Genomic DNA, 23,934 nt, shown 5'->3' with positions numbered 1-23,934 from the left:
TCAGTCCTATTGTCAGAGCCACGGTAGTTTCGAGTCCCAGATCTTTTGCCCTGTGTGGCCAAATTTCTCAATGCCTGCATTTGTGACACACCCTCGCCCCAGGCAGATTCTCACCTTTTCCAGATACACCAGGACATGGTTGGTACTGATATCTGTGCGTTCAATAAGGGGGCGGCCTCCCAGCTGAAGAAAGAAGATCAAGATGTTACTGCATTGAAGGTGGTCTCTCTGTGCCCTTTGCCCAGTCCTATGGGTGGTATGTACTATGGATGAAATACTGGGGTTATTCAAGGAACTAGTTCAGCAGCATGGAACAGCCTCCTTGGTCCCCAGGCCTTCCTTTTGCCAGCCTGGCTGAGCAAGTATGGCCTGGCTAAAGCAGGAACTGAGCATTGGTTCAAGCACAGTGGTAGAATGATTCAATACAAAACCATTTCTTCTGCTTGATAGTCCTAGAGGATCTTATGATCACTTCTACTTACCAGACCGTGCATCTGATCAGCACCTCAAACAGTGACACAAAACCCTAAAAAGTTAAAATGCTAAAAGGTTGTCAGATCAGCAGAGGGAAAAAGGAAACAGCACTACTTATGAATGTCATGTGCACGGAAATGACTTTAGGGACACTATGATAACAATCACAACACAACAAACCAAAACAAAATCGTAAGTCATTAGTCTGTTTTTCCTACATTCCTCACTTTGTCTCCCCTTCTGCTGACCTTACGCCAGGAACGAAAAGAGCGCTGTTCACAGCAAATGTGCAGAGGACAATGCTGAGATGAAGCTGACTCAAACCCTGAAGCTCTCTAGATTGCTACAGATACTTGGAAGGTGTCTTGAAGATAAGAAGCTGAATGTTGCTTCTTTGACAAGCAGGCTCCTACCTTCCTCACAGAGGACTTCACAGGGATGAATCCCGACAGCATCTTCACATCCACAATCACCATGTTGGAGACATTGCGCTCCCCAGTGTAACTGAGGAAGCAAGCAACAAAGGCACAGCGCACCTCAAGTCAAAGCTGGAGGCGCTTCCACCTTTTCCATTGCACTTGGCAGCCCACCACGTCCTGCCAATCCAGCCCCTACTTCTCCCGCTGTGCCAGGCTCTCCCAGCCAACTACACATGCTCTCAGTAGCCCAGGCCTGGGCTGCCCCCACAGCTCCACCACTGCAGGACAGGTCCTTCCTCTGCAGCCTCTCATCCCAGACCAGCTGCTTCCCACCCTGCTTCCCCAAAATGCCTTGCCCTCCAGGGCTCCCAGAGCAGCTTCACCAGACCTCCAGCTCCCGTGGCCGCTCAGGAAGGCTCAGACCGAAACGCAGACTCACCTGACATTTATGCCGATGTCGAAGACCTTGTGAGCCTTGGAGTCTGCACATGTCTCCGGGAATGTGTACACATGAAGCATGAAGGGTGCATCCTCCTGCGAGGGCTGCACGTTGTACCTCAGGCTTGTCTAGGGGAGAGCCGACGGCTCTGTGTGAGCCTGTGTGCATGCTCAACACAGGACAGAGAGCATCCCGTCCCCATGCAGCCTCCTCATTTCTCCCCTTCTCACAGCTCCTCCACACCGAGGATCCTTCCCTCCTACTCCTTCTCCTCTATATACCTCTCCTGTTCTCCTCTTGCCTCCCAGAGCCTTTCCTCCCATTTCTCCTCTCCCCTGGTCCCTTGTGCCCTCCACCCGTCTCCTGCCTGGCCAGGGGCTGCCTTCCCAGGGTGCCACAGGCCCCCATCACCCTCACCTGCACGTAGACGCATCCTTCGCCAGACACCTCCGTGCTGTACTCCCCAGGCACCCGGGGCAGGGGCACGCGCTGCAGCAGCAGCCGGTTGCTGGGATCCACTTGGAAATCTTGCTGGAAGTCCCCTCCAGATCGCAGGGTCACTTTGGAAGCTGCTCCGCTCTTGGCATAGGTGACAGCTCCGTACAGGGACAAGGCTTGGAGAGCCACCACCGTGTCCTGAAAGAGATGGGTCCCAGCACCCAGGCAGATGCCATTGGTCTGTCCACAGCCTGTCCTCCCACAGCCTGCCCTTTGCTGCCGGGGGGGCACCCTCCCCTCCATTCTTCACTTCCTCCAGTCTTCAGCAGAAAAGACAGAGGAAAAGAGCAGTTCTTCCTTTGCCCTCTGCACAGCAGCTGTGTACTGCCTGAGCAACCTGGCAAGAGCTCTGCAGTGCCTTCACTCACTCGCCACTGGGTGAAGCAGCAACTTCATATGCACACACCAGTTGCAGTGGGAGCCCTCTCCAAAGGGACAGACACATGTCCCGTGTGCCCCTAACCTTCTGCCCGATGTGTCAAGAAATCCAGGTTATTAATCAAGGCATCAGTCATTCCCAGAGGCACTACCTGCCTCTTAGCCTCTTGGCAAATTGGCAACCATGATAGATATGCAGGGAGATACTGCACGGCTACAGCTGCTGCCTGCCCTGGCAAACGCTAGTGTTCTCCCACCCGGGGCTCTGACACTTCCCACCTTCTGACACTGAGCTGTGAGGTGGCAGGAAGGAAGCCGCTCACCTGGGTGGAGGAGAAGCCCCCACTGGGGTTCTGCTGAGCGCTGATCCACTTTGCAATGAGAGCTGCGAATGACAGCTCCTCCTGGGAAGGTGCCGGCTGCGTGGTGAGGTGAGCAAGGAGCACGTAGGACGTCATCTCCACTTCAGCAGAGGGAGCCCGGGAGTGATAGTATGGGAGAGCAACCTCTGGCTCTTTGCCAGGCCGCTGCCAATGAACAGACCCATCTTCACAGGAGGCAGGGAGCATGGAGACAAGACAACAAGCAATTAGTAGTAGTTACTGCAAGGGAGTTCTTGATCTGCTGCCAGTCCAGTTGGGAGGACAGAGCCTTCAGGATGCATCTGCCATGTAGGATGAAGTGGGGAGGGTGAGACAGCTCCTCGCTTGCTGCAACTAGGCTGAGACTGCTGAGGCTCAGTCCTCAGGCTGGGTACCTCTTTGTCCTAGACGCCAAGTTCACACAGACTTGGGCACCTGGAGGAACCAGGGACCTAAGAATGATGACACTCTTTCCCTTTTTGAAGTGGAGAAGCCAGGGTTTGGCAGTGACAAGCTCTGTGAGGCAGAATGACCCAAGGAACGTGACCAGATCTTGACAGACACTTGCAGACACTTCAAGGGATGATGTAATTCCAGTGAAAGAGATTTCCCACCAGGAAGTACTCACCCTTTTTCACGGCTTCCCTTTCAAGTGAGGCGAGCAATGCCTTCCTTTTTTCCTCCTTCCCTGCGAGGGCGAAGGCGTATGCCATGAGTGCCTTGGTGTACACATGGTTTTCTTTCTCATCTGCTGCCATTTCCAGGCAGAACAGGGCGTTACGTACCACAGAGTGCTGGGGAGAGATAACCAGTGATTAGGTGGCTTGGGACAAATGAGGTTTTTGCCTTACTAACAGCACAGCATTCCATTGAATTTTGAGCAGGGGACTGCAAGGATGAGGTCTAGGAGCATTTATGGTACATGCATTTTAGAAATACCCAAATTGACAGCATAGAATTCTTATATCACAGAGGTTAACAACTAAATTGTTTGTCCAATCTGGAGCAAATTCTGGTGCAAATTAGGGTGCAGCCACGTACAGTTACAGGCAGAGGAATCTCCAGCAATGCAATAGTGATGTATGCCGTCAGCGAGACCTCATTGTCCACTCCACCCTGCAGGGAAACACAGAGTTAGATGCTGACCCCACCTAACTTCTCATCTTCTGTCTTCTGTCCCAATCCAGCAGCAATACTTTATTTTGCATTTTAGACCCTTAGCTTGCCTCCTCCCCGTTGCAGCTAATGTGAAGATATCAATACCACTTTAAAAGTGCAGATTAGCCTTCATTTTCCTTCTATTGTGACAATCATACAGAATGGCATTTGGCTTCCTAGTACTTGCCATTGACATGGGAATTTCCCATCTGCCTGTATGTTCAAGAAGCTCAAATGGACCCATCTGACTTTTGGTCAAGTTCTAGCCTTATAAAAAAATCCAACCAGGCAGACATGTTACCTTCATAGCATTGTTCAGGAGTGTGCCAGAACTGCGGAAACAGCCGTTCTCCTTCTGTTTGTATGACAGCCAGACCAAAGCATCCTGGATGTGCTTCTCATCTATGAAGATATGAGGCCGGGCCTGGGCAAAGGACTTGAGGACAAAGGCTGTGAGCCTGAAAGGCAGAAAGCAATGAAAGGGCTTGAGCAGGCCTATTGTTTCTCAGGTGACAGGCCTCACATGCACATCATGTCTGGAGAAAGAAAGAACGCCTGCGGAAATTTGGGCCAGTTAGTCAGAGAACATGTATATTATATCTTCACCTCTAAAAGTATCTGTCAAAAAAACCTGCTTCCCACCTTAATTTCTTGTTCCTCCCTTATATCATAAAATCTTGTGATCCCTTTGTGTTGAAGGACAGTGGCTGTTGATCTGTATCTAAAAAAATATCTCTTTAGAAAAAGTAGGGAATTGCATGACAGCTAGCTAAACATCTGCATAACAGTAATACTCAATATGACGGGGAAGAGTAATTAAGTCCCTGCTAGCTCATGGTCTGGTCTCTAGTGCAGGACTCTTGTCCTAGAAATCCATGCCTCATGGGTTTCCCAGAACTCCACAGTAAAACAAAACAAAACTATGTTAAAAGTTTTTGCTAGAGTTGTTACAAGCAGTTATGGAGCAGAAGCAGGCAGGTGGTGAGCAGCCAACATGCTGTCACGAGCCAAGTACCATTTCAGAAAATAAAAGCAAACGAAAGGTGATGAAGTCTTTCATTCTTACCCTTACCTAAAATTGAAAATGCATGGCAACGATACACTGGAGTAACTCAAAACTTTGCAGTCAGTCACACTGGCAACACACATGCTTCTCGAGGCTGTCTTTGCTTAGTAATACAAAAGCCCTTGAAAAAAAATACAGCACTGCTCTTGTCTTATCACCTTTTTCACTTATATGGAAACACTTTTCCCAGCAGCCTTCTCAGCAGATGCTGCCACTGCAACTCTTCAGCCTTCCTCAGCTGGGATGTGAAATCCCTGCTCCCTTCCTCCCCAGTTTATCTCCATTTCCTTTCTTGTCTGTCATGGTCCTCAGAGCTGCTGGTGGGAGGATGTGCTTTAGATACATAACTGGATGGTGCAGCCTATTTCATCAAGTAGCAGGCAGCAGAGGGACCACACCAGATATGAAGTCTGCTGATCTACAACAGCATTTCCAATTTACTGTCATGCAGCATTTATTATAAATATATAGGTGAAAAAGAGAAGCATACAGGGAAGGTATAGGCAACATTGACATCTCACCAGGTGTTCCCTGGTTGGCCATAACGTGGTCCAAAGGTACTGTAAGAGCCATCTGGGTGCTTGTAGTTCAGCTGCCTCTGATAACCTACAATGGTGGGTTAAAGCAAGAATCAGATGCCAGAGGAAGTCTGCTGAGGGATGGAAAAACAGAAAAACGGGTGTATCAGCAAAGGCAGAGAGGATAGGTCAGTCCCATGCTAGTCAATAAGAAGTACTGATACATCCCCACCTCCATGCACTCCTTCCAGGAGGAAGGTAGGACATATTAATAACAACTGACCAGTAACTGTAGCTGCTCACCTGACAACTCTGCACTCCATTGCAACCCAATTAGGGAGCAGAGAAAAGTGTGTGCAGTGATCAGGTACTCTAATGCTTAAGCAGAAGAAAATAATAAAGGAAAGCAGCAGAGGGCCTTCTCGGGCATACAGCAGAGACCATCTGTGTATGCAAGAAGCTCTCTTTCCACATCTGGCCATCATTTGACAGAACCACCCCACGCAGGATCTGGAAAAAAGCCAAAGCAGAAATAAAACACACTGTGTGTGCTCACCGCTCACTAAGTATCCTATGGCCTTGGATTTGACCTCCTCACTCAGCTGCCCTGTCTTGTTCAGATAGTCCAGGACATAGATGTTGGGTGCAAATAGGACCATGTTCTGCTCCCCACAGCCGAATGGCATCTGGAGGAGCTGGTGCAGGTTCTGCATGGCAGTGCCCATGATGTCACCTGGAGAGCAGGAGATTTCAGAGGGATATTGACAATACTCAGGGCTGGCTATCATAATCAGAGGGAGCTATGGAACAAGAGAAGCAGGAAATTCTGAGAAGAACAAAAGAAAATCTGGATCGATAAAGATCATGGAAGAAAACACAGAACAGCAGAGAAAAAGATAAGAGGAAAATGAGAGAAAAGTTAGGGTACTGGCAGAGAACCCAGAACAAAAGGACATGCAGAAAGGGGAAAGAAAAAGCACAACTGGAAGTGATGAAAGACAGGAGTGAGGTGTGCTGGAGAGCAGGAGTAAAAGCAATGAGGTAGGAGGCCAAAACAGAAGGGCAAGAACACCATGTGGTTCTTCTGTCAGGCTGATTACTCACCCAGCACTGAGAAATATGCTCTTCCTGAGTCTTGTACCACATTTGAGGGTAGCAAAAGGAAAAAATTCTCTTTCACAGGCACTCCTGAAAGAGAAACAAGACCCAAATACCTTCAGTGCAGTCCCAAGAAATGGAAGGGAGCCTCAAAGAAACAAGAGCACTTCCTATTAGAAATTATTTGGCTTCAGTCACTTCATTTTTCCCTGGCTGTAAGGCAATCTCTGTAACAAATCACCCCCAGCCATTGGTAGGCACTGTAGATTTTGTGCTCACAACTTTTGCCTGAGCACACTAGAAAATAGAAAATGGTACTTCTAATCCAGTGTCTGCACATAAGAGAATACGGATGCAAACTTTCATGCTAAACTTTCATGAATCCTAGCTCATCCGTTGATGTTAGGCAGGATGGTCCATTCTCTAAGGCTTTCTTCTGTCTTATTTCTCAGGCTTCCAACTGATGGGGCATGTTTTGATTAGCTAAAAATATCGGCCTATCTGGAATATGGTAGAGGCAGCACTGTCTTCCTCCTCCAGGCACATCCCACCCATCAAACCACGCAGGAACAAACAGAGAGGGTGGAGAGAGTGGATTTTACCTTTCACACAGAGCACAGAGTTATGGGCCATTTCCTTCTCAACTCCTTCGGGCTTGGATGAGATGAAGGAAAACAAGAAAAGTTAGTGAGACAGGAAATACAGACAGAGGAATCCTTAACAAGGACAAGGGGATATGTGAGAAATGAGTGAACTGAAGAAGGAGGGGCAGTCACACTCTCTGAAATACAGAACTCTGAAATAATAATTTAAGCAAGTAAAAGAAATATGACTCTAACAGACTGGTGTTATACATGGAGTAAGGACAGGAAAAAGAGAGGAGAACACTGCAGGACTATCACATTAGTGACCTGCAACTATTGTATACAGTGAAAGACACTTAACATCCTTGTAACAAAAGGACTGCAGCATTACAGCAAGTGCTATTGTTAGCAAAAGCACACAGGAGCTCTAGAGGGCTGTCCTGAAGAGATGTCTGCAGCGCTATTTATCATAAAGCTGCAGATGCTTTAGGAAAAATAAACATGTCAGTTAATAGTAGAAAGGGAAGATGATAATATCTGGTGCCAAATATACTGATATCATACCACACAGTATGCAAACATTAGGGGGTTTTATGATACAGAGAAAAGCTAAGAACATAGAATCTACCTGCCAGATGAACACACCCACTATAATAAATTAGCATTTTCCTATACGCAGTACTCCCACATAATAGTTCCTCCTGTATCACATGGCATCAGTGACTCTTATTGCCACAGGAAACAGAGAAGTAGTATTTTCAATGACTTATAAAATCTGGAGTTTTGAGGGGACTTCTCTACAGGCATCGAATTCCCATAGGTGCTTGTGAATCCCCCACCTTCATCCTGGTGACAGACCATGGTATCAAACCAGAACTGTATAACACTCTGCTTAAGAGGCAGTTTGCTTGGCCACTCCAGTATCAGAAAGGCAGCATGTGCTGACTGGCAAACCAGTTGGGGGTGTCTCAAGAGGAGGAGAGAGGCTTTAAATAGGGTGTAATGAAACAGGAGGTGACAGGTAGGGAAGGATGAATTAGAGTATGAGTCCTACTACAACAGGGGATAGGGAAAGTTTAGAGTACTATGAGACACATTGCATAGCATTATTAAGCTGCAGTTTTTATGCAGCCCTGCCAGAGTATAAAGATGACGCATTATATTGCACAGCATCATAGAATCATAGCCCAGGCCAGGTTAGATGGGACCTTGAAAGATCATCTGGTCCAACCTTTCATGGGAAAGGGAGCCTAGATGAGATTATCTAGAATCCTGTCCAATTCCATCACAACATATCCTACAGCCTGTAGGAAAACTCAGCCCTCCCTTCCCATAGCCCACATACCTCCACCAGCAGCTGTCTGATGACCGTGTCCTTCCTCCCTTTCTCAGGAGTCTCCACGATGGCGTTCCCACAGGGCTGCTTGTTCTGCAGGGCCTCAGTGCTCACAGAGAACTCCACCTGCCCTGGAGGAGACAGGGGTTAGCCAGCCCTGCCGGGCAGCGCCAGGCAATAGAAGCCACTGCCGCTTCCTGGAGTTTCAACTTGCAGGCTCATTGATCATACCTGATCATACCTATAATAACATAGCTGTCTATATCAGAAGCTACCCTGGAGCACTTGAGCTGCATTGCCATTGAAAGGTGACTCTATTTCCGTGACTCTTTTCCAGAACCTAGTACACCACAATGGTGGGATTCACCAGCCCCAAAGCTGTTCAGCGCATTGCTACCCCACATGCACACTACAGCTCCTACCACAGGACATAACAACAACAGTGAAAACAAAGTATGAAGATCCCATGGGGAATCATCTAATCTCTGGGAGAAATGGAGCTGACAGAGCATTCCTGCTGGCGAGCAGTGTTTCTGGCTTCCAAAGATGGTCTGCACGGGCTGTAAGGCTTGATTGTACTGCATTCAGTGCCAGACACAGCCTTGGACTCTTAAGAGTCCAACAGCCTCTGCCTCCCAAGTAACACTAGATGAGACAGAGACTTTGCTGCAGTGCTTCCCAGGAAACTATGTTGCTCTTGCACCTGATGCTGAATGGTGAGAGCAGCACAGAGAAACCCTTCCTGCAGTTTTCAGCTTACTGAGACCTTTACCTAGAGATTTGGGAGTCACCAGCCAAGTCACGGTTTTCCTCCCATTCTCACAGAGACAATAAGATTCTTCCTCCTTTTCCACCCGAGTAGCCAGGAAATGAGTAGACTGAGCCAGAGTCACACTGACCTGCCAGAGAGAGACACAAATCAGGGAACAGTGATCATGGGTGACAGGGAGCTAGGAAGCCATAGCACTAGCTATTTCTGCAGTAGCAAAGGAGCAAAGAGCTGGAGTTGTGGGTTCTGTGTTTGGAGTATATAGGAAGAATAACATAAGAATTTTAGCGGTCTAGGGCTATTCAGAGATAAGAGGCGTACAAGAAGGTACACAAGTACAGAGACGGATTTAAACCTTCCTTACCCTGATGCAGGCAGTCAGGTAGTTGAAAACAGTGGCTTTCAGTGTGAAGGACTCACCACGCACTACAGAGTAGGGCATGGTGAGCTCCACAAAGAAGGGCTGGAAGGCTCTGAGGGTCACTGTCGGGGACAGGCCAAAGCCTGTGTGTGCTGAAGTGCAGAATGCATTGGCTTTCCACTCAGTGATGGTGTCAGGGATGGGCACACCTAGACCAGCATTTCCCTCAGAGCTGGTGAAGGACAGACAGCAAGGAAACAGTGTTATTTTTACAGCATTTTGGTGACTATCTGTACCCCTTTTCGCCTACTGAACAGTACTGCCTGTGTGAATGTTTGGGCCATCCCATCTTCTTCCAGACCCACAACTACTCCTTGAACAAAACTAAACATGATTGAAGGTAACTTCATCTCGGAGGATTGCCAGGTGAGCTCTGCAAACAAGGGAGGACTTTTAGGGATTGAAAAGGATTGGTAAACATGTGAGAATCCATGTTTTCACCTTAAAAAAACAGTTTTATTAAAAAGGACCTAACCCAAGGTGCTCACCTTATAGGTACTAAAATCCAAATCCAAGTTTCTGGGAAATACTTTCGGACTGTTTCCGTCAGCAGTTCAGGAGTGGCTGATGTGGGATAAAGTCTACCTGCCAGAGAGCCTGAATCTAGTGAGATGGAAAAGAAATCAACTACCGATAGTTCCAAACAAAGGAGATCTACATTATCATAAGCTAGCCTTCCATTATTTCCTGCTGGTCTCCAGTGAACCTCAAAATTTGAGAGGTAGCAATTCATTAGCTTAAAACAAGGATGTTAGAGCAAAGAGTTATTCAAGGCCAGGCTGGACAGAGCCTTGGGTGACATGGTCTAGTGTGAGGCATCCCTGCCCATGACAGGGGGGTTGGAACTAGATAATCTTAAGGTCCTTTCCAAACCTAACCATCCAATAATTCTATGATTCTATGACCATCAGTGCAAGCAGCCTTTTCCCTTTTAGGTGCCATCCTAACATGACATCCTTCTTCATCCTACCAGGCCAGCTAGCAATGGAACACCCCTTTGTTGCAGTTTTTTCGTAGGATCACTGTGACTCAGAAAAACACCTCCCTGCCAAATCTATAGCCTACTCAAGAACTAGGCTGAAGATGCTCAAACTAAAAACATGCACCTGGAATCTCAGAGAGGCAAAAATAGACTTTTTGACTAAAACAATAATTTCACATGCAAAAAATTATTCCCAATAAAATATTCTAAATTTGGGGTGAAATTTGGTAAAAAAAAAAAAGCCCAGCTTCTGCTCTGCCAGTCTTTGAAAGCTACCTGGTTCTTCTGAATTCAAATGTGTAGTTATCAAAGTTTGTCTGTAACCCTTCACAATCCAGCAAAACAGATAAGCCCCACACTCACATAGAAACTGAAATTCAGTACTGCTTCCAAGGATTGAGTTCATAACCCCAGCTCTTGTTTCAGGATTCATCCCAAAATACAGATAGGATCTTATTCAATATAGGTGTGATAACAAAACCCAATTCCTTTACCGCTTATCCTCATTGCATGCATAGGTGCTCCAGACATGACTGAAGGTGCACCAAAGGCGACTCCTGCAGGCACGTAGCTCTCAGTGCTGCAATACCAAGGTTTCCTCACCCTGGTATTTGTGAAAACTTTTAAACCCATTCCCTATGGGAGAGAAACCCAACATGTTTTTTGTTACAGATTCCTGTTTAGGCCTACACAGCAGACCTGTCACTAGTACTTTACTGCCTCAAAAGGAGAAGCTGCTACTGTCTGTAGATTGGACCTTGAGACAGGTGCCTGGGTGTCTCAGAGAGACCAAAGGATACATCCTTTCTGTTTCTAGGGCACTGATTCTAGCCCAATTCCAGACTAGGGGTCAGGATGAACCGGGGAGTAGACACAGTTTTCTCTCTGGAAGGAAATGTCTGTGGCTACAGTGAAGCTCAAGGACATACTGATTTGTTTGGGTTAACACTAATGGCACAGAATTATTTACCTCCCATTAGAACCTCATTTCAAGTCAGCCTCAAAGCTTTCCTTGTATGAACAAAACTTTGAGACTGATCCCTTTTCCACAAGGGGGAGCAAGACTGGCAAGACATGTGAAGCATATGACTTATCACTGAACTTGACTCTGCATAAAAATTATTGACAGCTCATTCAGATTCAGAAACCCTTCCCTTATTACATTATATTACATCATGCCATAGGCGGCTTAAGCATTCTTAGTCCTTCTCCCACTCCACTCTCTAACCATGCAAGAGGGCTATACCTTTAGGATGCTGTAAGTGTCTTCACTCATCTCCATTACTGGAGAATAGGTGATCCCATCCAGAACTATCTTCTTCACGGGGACACAATCCTCCATGGGCTCCTCCAAGAGCACGTCTGAACCATGGTGATAGTCATGCAATTCCGTCACTGGTAGCAAGCTATACACCTAGGCAGAAACAGCCAAGGTATCTGGCATTTTCAGTATCCACTGTCACAAAACACAACTGAGGTAGTTAGATGCAAGCACCATAATAGTCACATCATCTGCACATACATCCACATTGCCATGGTTCAACTTTGTGGTAGGAACAATGGGAATTTGGGAGTCAGAAAAGAAATCCAGATTTGGAAATACTGCCACTTTTGTTATGGACAGCATGTTACTCTGGTTATTATGGCTCAAATATATAAAAAAATTACACTGGCCAGCCCATCTGCATTACTTTGTCCCTGCTCAGGGATTGTCATTTGATGCTTAGCATGAGGGGACTAAACACTCTTGACAGTTTCAGACACTACTCTAAGAAAATGAACCGATGGCTCGAAAGAGTAACTGAAAAATTATCATCAGACATACAACAGTGTTTGGCTCTGGCCAAAAGGAGCAGTCACCTTAAACGAGCTTCCTAACTGCCATCCCTACAGTCACACAAAACCCTTCAGAAACAGCTGTTGCCCAGTTCTCATCTTTTTGCCTTCTGCAGAGGAAGATGAGAAACAGAATAGGGCAGCTTTCCTGAGTCAGCACTAACAGGAGGGACTGTTCACTGTTTCCACTCCAGTGCTGGGTTAATCTGACCAGGCTCCGACTTAATTCACAGACTAAGCACTTACAGAGCTGGCTGACAGGTCAGCTTCTGGCTTCATGAGGAGAACGCTCTTGTCCACAGCGCGGACAGCGCAGAGGGAGTTTGGGGAGGCTCTGAACAGCAAGTGAGCATAAGACGAAGGCAGGCCTTCAGAAGGAGAGAAGCTTAAGTCCACCTGTAGCCAGAGGAAAAGCTATGTTACAGATGCCCTACTCGTGCAGGACTTTTCGCTCCAGTTGCGTGCATCAGTTCCAACCCTATGAAGTGCACATCTGCACACGCACACCTCCCTCCCTTTGTGCTACTGCAGAGCTAAGCTTTCTTCCTGCAGTGCCAGAGGAATCAGCACTAACAGTTCTTGGCAACTTCAAGTATCACAATTGCACATCAAACTTTTATGGCAGTTTTGGGGTTTATGACCACTGTGAATGTGATGAGATAATTCCACATTCCGTATTGCACCCAGACCTTGTATGTGGGGAGAAAGCAAGCTTGCAAAGACCTTTCTTAGCAGATTCTTTGGTAACATAAGATGCAGTGATGCCCTGGAGCAATATTGCATTATCTACTGCCCGCTAATGATTCTGAAGAACTGGCCTGTTGGCTGAGGCCTGCTAAGACTTGTGTGCCTTCCCCAAAACCTAACTCACATCTCTGACAACTCCCTGTTAACCTCTGCCCTGGAAGCTCTTGCTAGAAGAAGTTGTCATCACCATCTCACAGGACTTTGTAATTAGATGGCTGATTTGCATAAATCTTCCCTCTCCTTAGCAGTACAAACCCTCCTCTAACATGCAATGACCAAAGCATTCTCAGAATAAACAGGCTGACTGACAAAGCAGCATCAGCTGCCAGTCCTCCCCATGTCCTAACCAGTCCACAGCATGCTTTTTGCTGATACCCCCCACCTCTCCCAGGGTGGACTCATCATTTTGAGAAGAGAAACCCAGTATTCTTCAGGAAATGACAGCATAAGGGCTGTAGCAATCTTACCACTAGGAAAAATGTCTGGCACAGAGATAGCCCAAAGTCTACCCTATCTGGTCTGACAACAGCTTTGAATTCATTATGCTTTCAGAGACAAAAGTAGGATCTAAGCATGTAAATCACTTGGCACTTGTCTTGCACCCAGACCTTAATGTAGTACATAGTATGAGCTTTAATATATGACCAAAATTCAGGTGACCAGGCTTCTACAATGATACGAGTCTCAAGAACTCATTTCTCTTAGGTTTTAGCAGCACAAGGGACTGCTTTGGCAGTGTCCCATCCAGTATTCTGAAGTCCCGATAAGAATTTTTAGGTTGCTGTCTTCTTACATCAATCTGCTCTTCCACACAAGGAATACATGGGACTATAAAAGAATAATGGTTCACCTGCTTACACGAAAAAGGTTTTATTGTTCTGCACTCTTTCAGTCTAACTATTCTTCATGCAGCACCCTGTGCATTGCTCAACAGGTTCAGGAAAGGTTTATCTGCATTTACATGCAAAAGAAATTAAAATGAAAGGATGAGCTGTACAAAAGTTGAAAGAACTGACAAGTATTAGAATCATAGAATAGTTAGGGTTGGAAAGGACCTCAAGATCATCTAGTTCCAACCCCCCTGCCATGGACAGGGACACCTCACACTAAACCATCCCACACAAGGCTTCATCCAACATGGCCTTGAACACCGCCAGGGATGGAGCACTCACAACCTCCCTGGGCAACCGATTCTAGTGTCTCACCACCCTAACAGGAAAGAATTTCCTCCTTATATCCAATCTAAACTTCCCCTGTTTAAGTTTTAACCCATTACCCCTTGTCCTGTCACTACAGTCCCTGACAAAGAGTCCCTCCCCAGCATCCCTATAGGCCCCCTTCAGGTACTGGAAGGCTGCTATTAGGTCCCCACGCAGCCTTCTCTTCTCCAGGCTGAACAGCCCCAACTTCCTCAGCCTGTCTTCATACAGGAGGTGCTCCAGTCCCCTGATCATCCTCGTGGCCCTCCTCTGGACTTGTTCCAACAGTTCCATGTCCTTTTTATGTTGAGGACATCAGAACTGCACACAGTGCTCCAGGTGAGGTCTCACAAGAGCAGAGTAGAGGGGCAGGATCACCTCCTTCGACCTGCTGGTCACACTCTTTTTGATGCAGCCCAGGATACGGTTGGCTTTCTGGGCTGCGAGCGCACACTGAAGCCGGCTCATGTTCATTTTCTCATCGACCAGCACCCCCAAGTCCTTCTCTGCAGGGCTGCTCTGAATCTCTTCTTTGCCCAATCTGTAGCTGTGCCTGGGATTGCTCCGACCCAGGTGTAGGACCTTGCACTTGTCATGGTTGAACTTCATAAGGTTGGCATCAGCCCACCTCACAAGCGTGTCAAGGTCCCTCTGGATGGCATCCCTTCCCTCCAGCAGATCAACCGGACCACACAGCTTGGTGTCATCGGCAAACTTGCTGAGGGCGCACTCAATCCCACTGTCCTGGATTGTGGTTGCGTGAGTTTTATTTTTGCTCTGTGACCTCACACACAGCCAGCTTATTGCTGGAATGAGTTTGTGTGAAATACACATGTTGCAGTACGACATAAGATATGCATGCCCCTACCACCCACCTCCCTCTTTTTCTTACCCAGGACCATCTGTGAGATCAGTGGATCTAACTAGTTGCTAGGAGGGGTTTTATCAGTGTAGCCCTTGCTAGCACTGTTTTTCCAACAGCTGATCTCCTCCAAGCTAATGCAAACCTATAAGTAGGCTTGTCCAGTGTTAGTACACCTAAAGAAACTAGTTTAGCCGGTCAAATCCAAATAAGCAAGCAAGAACATGATGCAGTCTGATGGCTACTCCCTCAACAAGTGGACACATACCTTATTCCTGAAACACTTTTCTACGTTGAACTTTGCTGAATCAGCGATCAACTCCCTGCTGGGGGAAGTAGTGTAGACAAACATTTGGGCCACTGGAGCAATATCAGCTTGGACAGGCAGCTGTAGCAAGAAGACACCACTGGCTAGCAAAAAAAAAAAAGAGCAAAAAGTTAAGGTACAGGAAACCTGCTTCTCCAGCAGCCAAAAGTCTAGGTTTGACTTCATGACAAATTTTATCCTAGCCTAGATGAAACTCCAGGCCTCCAAGTGGGATGAACTGGTCCTCACAGAAATGTGGAATTCTCACTGACTGAAAAGGCCCATTTCAAGTCCTGTTTTCCAGTGCATAAGTATGCTGAATTTTGATTCAGCTTCTAAATACAGACCATCAGTCTGTGTCTCCTGAGAGTAGTGGAGCCCCAGAAATGCAGTGTCAGAAGAAAGACAGCTGACACAGGGAATTAGAGAACATCTGTGAAAAACCTAAACAAAGGCAGAGAAAAGAAAGCTCAAACTCTTCCCATATTTTAGGGGACATGGAGATGTGAATCCCTGCATGTATATGGAAGCAGCCTGTATGCTTGACACAGTTGTCCTCCCAGGAAACTGACAATTTGGCAGGGGATAGGAACTCACCATTTTCCTGGTCCAAATCCAGAATATGGGTGTCTGCTTGCTGAATGATTCCTTTGGCCATCACCTGAATGGAAGGAAAAACCCTGCTGTGACTGAGGTTATGCATAAGCCAAACCCTAAAGAGGGGAAATCTGAGAGGAGAGCAGCTGAGCTGTGTGAGACCTCACACCCTGCTCAGCTGCTCTCTGCCTCCCTGTAGCACTATCCCGGTGCTCACCCAGGCAGCACTGGGACATCCTTACTTTTCTGTTCCTAACCCAGATCCTACTTTCTGTGGGAGAACATTTGAAGCACGATGGGAAAGTACTACAAACCTGTTGCCACAAACCACAATTTTCATTTCCAGTTCCCCTACAGCTATCAGTGGCAACCTCACTGTATGGCAGGTGCAAGCTTACCAGGTAGTAAAAGACGATTTTCTTCTGCTCCCCTATGGCCTCTGGAGTGAGGACATAGTGCACCCGTACCTCTGTGGAAGAGCCACAGCTTAATGTTTTGGACTTGGGCTCGATTTTGAGGTAGCTATTACTAGGAGAGTAAAAGCGCTTTAGTTGGAGATAGCCATCTTCATAATATGGAACAACCCAGGAATGGTCATAGCAGTAGGGGTGTATTTTATGAGTTGCCTGGAAAAAGAGAAAACACACACAGATACTCAAACACGGGTGTCAAAATCCATGGCCTCATATTAAAGGTTTGGTATGTTCCATATTTAGGCAAAAAGGCAGTCTACAGGAAAAACACAGCAAACAAACAAAAAAACATGAGTTTGGAAGATGCAAGATAGGGTGGTGGTATCCTCAGCAAATTATTGGGAATGATCTCACTCCCAGGAGGCTGGAGATTGTCTCAAACAATCTGAATCATACCAGTTGTTTGTATCGCCTCAAGGGCTCTTTGCCATACTACCTTGCCCTCTCTAATATCGTGTTGGTTTAAAGAGAAAAGAAGCTGACTTTCATTTTTCTTCTCATTACTGGTGCTGGAGAAGGGTTAGTGCTGTTCAGTTCAGAGATTATCAGTGCTAAGATCAACCTAAGGATGTTACAGAAAAGGAGTAAAAGTCCCCACCTAAGAATTCAAAACCAAAATTGAACAGAAGTTTAGGAGCTGCGAGTCCAGGTTTTCTTAAAATCTAAAGCTTTTTCTTAAAAATTAAAGCAAGAGGAAGATAATTCCCATATAGGAGGGTTCTACTTCAGCATTACATATGCCTTTTGTGCCTTTATTTCCTCTCTTTCTCACTATACTTGCGAATTCTTGCCTTTTCTTTACCCTGCAAAATTTTGAAAACTTCAAGCACCTGGTGGTAACTTATGGATATTTTTTAATGTTTCTAACTTATGACAAGGGAATTGTAGGGAGAAGAGAGAATATAATTCTAGACAATCTGCTCTATTCCAGGGTTAGATATTACAAAATGTGCATTTTACACACATACTGCATTTACCACTAAAAAGAAGGATGCTCAGCAGCACTTCTTTTTCTCAGATGAACAAACTAATTCTGCACCAGGGAGAGAATTTCTGTGAATAGTTCATACTCTTTTTCCCTTTATGGAAGGGGAAAAAAAAAAAAAAAAAAAAAAAGGAAAAATTAAAATGAGGACCGTTTAGAAACTCTGAATGCTAAATTAAACCCTGAGAGAGGCAGATTGCCTTAACTGACCACAAAGGATACTGAGGTGAGATACTTGGGAAATCATTTAATTGAAAAGACAGCAAAGCACTTCACTGTGAGAGTTAGACACACCCTTTAAACAGATTTGTCTAGGTAGGGCTGGCGATCCCTTGGAGCAGAATGGATTATTATGATCTTACGATATTACTTCTAATCCTATATTGCTATTGCCAAGCAGAAGTCAAATACTTACAAGCTAAGCGCAAGTTGACATGGTTTGTTGTACTACTATTTATACCACACTGGTGTCATGGTTGGCACAAACAAACAGGAACAAGAAGCTAAGTGCTTTTGCACTGAAGTAGAAACTTCAGAGGCCGTCCCCTTCCTCCCTTCACCACCTCCTGTGCCTGCAGGACTTACCCTAATTCCAACAGAATCTGAGTTTAACTTTGAAGTGTTCACAGTAAACTGTGCCCTGCCTTCTTCATCTGTTGTGTAGTTGCCTTCGTCAGCTCCTTGTACAGAAATCCTCACAAGTTCATTGGCAATTGGAGCACCAGACCCATCCACTAGTTTCACCTGGAAGAGCAAAAACAGTACAGTATAGAAGGAGAGGAATGCCTGTCACCTGAGCAGACTGATAGACCACCAAGCTAAGGATGTTGGGCTCATGTCAGACAAGGAAGCCTCCACCATGCTTCACATGTGCATCACCCATTTCTTTCAGAGAGAGCTGCACACTTGCTGAATCTTACTTCTTTAGCCCTTTCTTATCTCCACCTCCGGGTCAGAGGAGTGGATGTAGAGATTGACATGCACTCACACCCTTAGGGCTACTATTAAACAGGTGACTGGAAAAGCAGACTTTTACTTGACTGGAAAGTGGAAGCATGAGGACAGAGGGGCAAGCACAATAAGGTCTGTGCTCTCAGCTGCTGCTTCCCACTTTGAAAGCCTGCAGAGGAGAGGAGGCCCACAGGGCATAGCAGCACTGAGGTCCAGCATCTTTGCAGAGGTGGCATGTGTATGTATCCAGGAGGTTCAGTAGTATGATTGTTTGGCACTCACGGCATTCCATTCTCATGGTTTCCCTACCTGCCCAAAGAAGGGGATTCCAGGTTTGTAGTGGGTGTCTGAATTCTCAAAGCTAATTTTGGTAATGGTGGTTGTGATCTCAGAAAAACTTGTTCCAGTCAACTCCACTCCTGCGGGAAAAAAAAAAAAAAAAAACAACAAAACAACATTTCAGAATTAATTTGCCTCTGCCTGACCAGAACTACTGGTCCAGGCTCCTTTGCTGGACCAGCAGTTATACTGATGTTCCTGACCTCCAGGTAGGAAAACATCAGGATTCCAGAAAAGCAAGAGTCTGGTTTTCTTCTTCACTCCAACTTGGCGGTCCTCTCTGCTGGTAACTTGTGTGCTTACCATACAGCTGTTTGATTAAGATGATTCATACCTGTCTCCTCCTCTTTAATCTTAGCCTCCACATGGAGCTTATTCTCATATCCATTTCTCTTGAGCTGGAATAACTTGGTCTTTACCATTTCAGAAATGCAGCCATAGTTGTCTGTTTTCTGCAGAAAACCAAGCAAGACCATTATAGTCTCATTTATATAATGTTCATCCAACTTAATGAATCCACCACTGTGTTGCTATGAACTGGAAGTGGAGCCAAACAACCTCACGGATCATTCCCTCTGTTGTTTTTATCAAAACTGGAAAAGTGTACAAATAACATGGCAAGGAGCATTTTAAAGTACTTTCAAAGACATCAGAGCAAAGAATTTGCAACCTCAAAGAGTTTTGTGTATGCGTCTGAAGTTTGAAATTGCAAACACTTGATACGGAAGCATAAGGGATTACTCATGTGTCTACCAGACAGGAAATATTTACAAGGCATCGGGCACATTAGAATATAGCTGCTACTGAAAATGCACAAGCTGTGTGAGTGATACATAAACCAAAGCCTGTGTATGTGTGGAAAGAAGATGACAACTAGTAAAATATTTCCGAAGCTTGCCACCTCTCTTTCAGCATTTTCATGCACAGGGCAGGTCTCCACAGAAAAAGGAAGACATGTCTGTATTAACCACTGCTGCTAAAGCCATACTCCTTTCCTTCTCTAAAACTGCATCACCTTTCCCCTTGATTTATGCTCCTCTTCTTCTTCTAACACCAATTCTGATCCTACAGAGTCTCTAGCATAAGACAACCCCAACTCTGTTCTCATCACTCACACTTTTTCTATCTCACTTCTCCCTTATACTCTACACTTCATCTGACCTTTTTTTTCCCTTCCATCTCTTCTTTCTCTATAAGCTTCTTGCCTTTATACACATCTTACTATACTGACCTTACCGCTATTTTTACCTTCACATTTCATCTTGCACCCAATCGTCTCTCCTTCTTCAAGCTTCCTTAAAATACAAGGATTCCCTCCCTTTTCACACTATGAATGTACATACTAGAGCAAGCCTGTACATGGCTACAAGGCATGCTAAATAGCCAGTGTGACCAGCAGGTGGAAGGAGGTGATCCTGCCCCTCTATTCTGCCCTCATGAGACCCCACTTGGAACACTGTATGCAGTTCTGCTGTCCTCAACATAAGAAGGACATGGAGCTGATGAAGCAAGTCCTAAGGAGTACCAAGAGGGTGATCAGGAGGCTGGAGCACCTTCCATACAAAGACAGGCTGAGAAAATGGGGGCTGTTCAGCCTGGAGAAGCTGTGTGGAGACCTCATAGCAATTTTCCAGTATCTGAAGGGGGCCTGCAAGGATGCTGAAAAGGGACTCTTCATTAGGGACATTAGCGACAGGACAAGGGCTGATGGATTCAGACTTAAAGAGGGGAAGTTCAGGTTAGATATAAGGAAGAAGTTCTTTACTGTGAGGGTGGTGAAGCACTGGCACAGGCTGCCCAGAGAAGTGGTAAATGCTCCACCCCTGGCGGTGTTCAAGGCCAGGTTGGACAGAGCCTTGGGAGACATGGTTTAGTGTGAGGTGCCCCTGCCTGTGGCAGGGGGGTTGGAACTGGATGATCTTAAGGTCCTTTCCAATCCAAACCATCCTATGATTTTATGAAATAAACCATACTTTCTCCTATCTCTCTACCGAACAGAGTAATCACGACTCACCTGTTCAGAGAACTCATCACACACTGCTTTAGCCTCTTCGCCATAGCAGGTTGTGGCTGGGTGTTTAAACTTCCGGCAGACGCGGAAGCTCACAAGGCCAGGAACAGGCTTCCCAAATGTGTATCTACCAGCAAAGAGGATTGAAAGAAAACCAGAGCCATTAGGAATGTAAAAGGGAGGGAGAAAGATTACTAGCTCACCCTCAGTGTAGCCAGAACTCTTCCCTAGAGCTGCCTCTGGGACGCAGCAGGGTCATCGCAGGAAATAAAAAGCAGAAAGAGATTTGGTAATAATTTAGGACCAAGCTTGGCTACAGAGGCAGGTGCACTGATTACATCCCTGGGAATAACATGTAAGTCTTCAGAATTCATTTACCTTAATGCTGATTTAGTTGAGAGGACCCCTCATCTTGGGGAATACGTTGCAAGTACCTACCCCACTGCCCCATTCTAACGAAATGGTTTGTCTATGTATGTGAGCTGGGTCTTCAGCCCAAGCAATGGCTCTTCCTGCAGGATGCATGGAACATTGCTATGTGGAACTGAATGAGGTGACCCAAAGGTATGAGGGCAGATGCATCACTTACGGTTTCTCTCAACAATGACAAGCAGAAGCCACAGTTAAAACATTGTTCCCAGATAAAATAAACTGAAGTCCTCTTCCCTTGCACTATAGCTGGTATGAAACCCTCTATAATTCAAAAAACATGTTAAAAAAACCTCCCAAAAAACTAGAAGAACAATATGTTTCTACATGTTACATACTAAGTGCCCCAAGCAATATTTGTTGCCTTTTGTCAAATGGTAGGTGTAGCCTGTTTGCTCCTGGGACCCCAAAATGAATGAGAAATATGATGAAGTACCATATCGCAATCTCCCAACTGGACTTTTAGCAGCAGCTGAAGTAAAAACTGCAACCAAGAAGGCCTTGAAAGAATGACACTTACAGACCACAAACTGTCACCTTCAGCTTCTCATCAAGAATGGTGATCACCTTGGGCATTTTCACTGTTACTTCGAATTTTGGCAACACTGCAGCAGAACAAAAGGAAAACAGTCTATGTAGTGGGGAGTAATATGCGAACGAGACATGAAGGCTGCTCAAAAGCTAGTCTTAAAAATGACCTGAAACCCTTTTGTATCTAAATTGTCAGATTTTAGAGGTTTCTGTCACCTGCACATCCCACTGAAGTCAGTGAAAACCACAGGCACTGAACCAACCACTGTGCCAGGTAAGAAGACAGGATTATTACACCAGCTATTAAAATACAGCAGCTTCTTAGATAACACATGGATTATCAGTCCCACAGCAGTTGGATACAGTAATATAAGACAATTAAGTCAATAAAGGTCTCCCACAAACATATAGAGCTGCGACTGCAGCCTGGTCTTTGAATTTCCAAAGCATGTAGATTTTACTAATCTGCAAAGCAGGAAGACCCCATAGCTTCCCCAGTAACTTAGCAGCGGGTGAAATCACATCTAAGCCCAGCTGCAGGAGGGGAAGTAGACTGTGGCTGTTTTGGGAGAACGAGGAGGCATTCAGGGCACAGAACAGCCCTGAAATTGAAAGAGGTCAAAGGACTTCCAGATTCATCTTCCAGGACTCATATCAGCTGCATGAGCCAGATCATGTCAGACCACATAACAAGCAGAGCTGCAGCCTGCTTGCTGGGGTGGGAAGCTATGTTGGTTGCAGCTGTCTGCAGGTGCGTATTAGGACACTATTTTCTAGCCAAGCAGAAGGAACTGCACATGGGTGAGAGCACCAGAGACAGGTTAAGGCACTAAGGTGTCATTTGAGCTACAGGCTTAGCTTATGGGGGAAGAAAACACAAGTCTGAATTTACAGACAGCCCCAGCCCACACCAAAAGGTCAGAACTTCGGGCCTTAGGTAGCAGAAACCCAGACTTATAGCATGACACTTGACAGGGGTGTAACCAACTGGAGATAAGGCTGTAGCCCTAAATCACCTCTGCAAGGAGGTGAGGCTTGTGGCTGACAGCACATTGCTCCTCCTGATGGGAGCTCTGTTCAGGTGAGCAGTCAGAAGAGCTGCACTGCATAGCTTGGGGCTTAATGAGGAGTGGATATAAGTCGCTCAAGTCCTTCAGTCTTCACTCCTCAGAAAGGGAAGATGCTTGAGAGGGGGAGGACACAGAGACATTTTTCCAGCCGTGCTGGACATCCTGATCAGATCTACCACCCTGTTCAGTTAAGCTTTCATGCCCCATGGGACTAGCTGATAGGAACTTGAAACTGAAATGACAGTTACCATACTCCTCCACAGAGAAAGGATGATGAACTGTCTTCCCAGAGGCCTTCTGTACCACCACTCTGTAGGTCCCTTGAATAGGTTCAGAGGTGAGGCTGAAGAACAGCTCGATTAATCCCATGTTTAACTGTGCCTTCGTCCACTGGTACAGACGGTTTTGCTTTGGGTCCTACAGAGAATGTGATCACAAGGAGAACGTGAGAACACTGGAAGTCTGCAACCAGAAGGTCCTTTCCAACCCTAACCAGTCTATGATTTTATGATTCAAAGCTGTGAGAAGAGGCCTAGCCCCAGTGTTTTAGGAGGCTGCATGGCAGAAGAGGGGGGCACTAGCAAAGCTGTGTGGTGAGCTCAGGGCTGGACAATAGAAGGAGCTGTAAGCTGAGCCCAAAATACATGTTTGCCACCATAAGAGTTAAAGCTGTGTGCATTCAAATTAGTGAAATGGACCTGCTTAATACCTAAACCAGACAAGAATCATCTTGAAGCAATTGGTCAAGCAATTTTGGCCTGGCTGAGTGCAGTAGATGTGAATGTGAATTGAATCTTTGTACATACCTCAATATACACCAGCGGAAACTAGAAAAAGAAGAAAGGAAACAGCATATTTAGAGTGCAAGCAAGAGAGTCAAATGTCCAGGGCTATGACCATGTTTCAAGGAACAAGCTGATCACCCAATGGGATAAGGAAAAATGCTCCTGGTATGGAGAAACAGATGATTTTGAGGTACTTCAAGAGTGGGGACAATCCCTTGTCTCCATCAGAAAAGTAAACTTACATTACTAACTCTGCATGTTCTGCAATGCTAATAAGAGCAGGTGTGCACTCTAATAACGGCAGCCTTGC

The 23,934-nt window shown here is 46.0% G+C and overlaps 1 protein-coding gene across 2 annotated transcripts in view; it reads right to left on the bottom strand.

The window, feature by feature from the left end:
• The window catches only part of LOC136012298 (alpha-2-macroglobulin-like), a 30,445-nt gene that overhangs the window by 1,740 nt on the left and 4,771 nt on the right, over positions 1-23,934 (bottom strand). For both annotated transcript variants that reach the window (XM_065675403.1, XM_065675394.1), the window contains exons 5-33: positions 23,646-23,666; positions 23,088-23,256; positions 21,759-21,843; positions 20,813-20,936; positions 19,133-19,250; positions 18,769-18,878; positions 18,094-18,252; positions 16,449-16,676; positions 16,051-16,114; positions 15,415-15,557; positions 12,585-12,734; positions 11,749-11,916; positions 10,997-11,138; positions 10,009-10,123; positions 9,464-9,692; positions 9,103-9,229; positions 8,340-8,461; positions 7,013-7,064; positions 6,417-6,500; positions 5,869-6,045; positions 5,316-5,400; positions 4,030-4,186; positions 3,612-3,686; positions 3,199-3,364; positions 2,532-2,755; positions 1,750-1,968; positions 1,333-1,460; positions 888-978; positions 115-183 (exon numbers count right to left, since the gene is read on the bottom strand). In XM_065675403.1, coding sequence (XP_065531475.1) covers positions 115-183; positions 888-978; positions 1,333-1,460; positions 1,750-1,968; positions 2,532-2,755; positions 3,199-3,364; positions 3,612-3,686; positions 4,030-4,186; positions 5,316-5,400; positions 5,869-6,045; positions 6,417-6,500; positions 7,013-7,064; positions 8,340-8,461; positions 9,103-9,229; positions 9,464-9,692; positions 10,009-10,123; positions 10,997-11,138; positions 11,749-11,916; positions 12,585-12,734; positions 15,415-15,557; positions 16,051-16,114; positions 16,449-16,676; positions 18,094-18,252; positions 18,769-18,878; positions 19,133-19,250; positions 20,813-20,936; positions 21,759-21,843; positions 23,088-23,256; positions 23,646-23,666 — 3,801 coding nt within the window. The remainder of the gene's footprint in view (positions 1-114; positions 184-887; positions 979-1,332; positions 1,461-1,749; positions 1,969-2,531; positions 2,756-3,198; positions 3,365-3,611; positions 3,687-4,029; positions 4,187-5,315; positions 5,401-5,868; positions 6,046-6,416; positions 6,501-7,012; positions 7,065-8,339; positions 8,462-9,102; positions 9,230-9,463; positions 9,693-10,008; positions 10,124-10,996; positions 11,139-11,748; positions 11,917-12,584; positions 12,735-15,414; positions 15,558-16,050; positions 16,115-16,448; positions 16,677-18,093; positions 18,253-18,768; positions 18,879-19,132; positions 19,251-20,812; positions 20,937-21,758; positions 21,844-23,087; positions 23,257-23,645; positions 23,667-23,934) is intronic.

The sequence above is a fragment of the Lathamus discolor genome, chromosome 1, assembly GCF_037157495.1.
Source record: "Lathamus discolor isolate bLatDis1 chromosome 1, bLatDis1.hap1, whole genome shotgun sequence".
NCBI lineage: Eukaryota > Metazoa > Chordata > Aves > Psittaciformes > Psittacidae > Lathamus > Lathamus discolor.
This window is presented reverse-complemented; position numbering and strand designations above follow the sequence as displayed.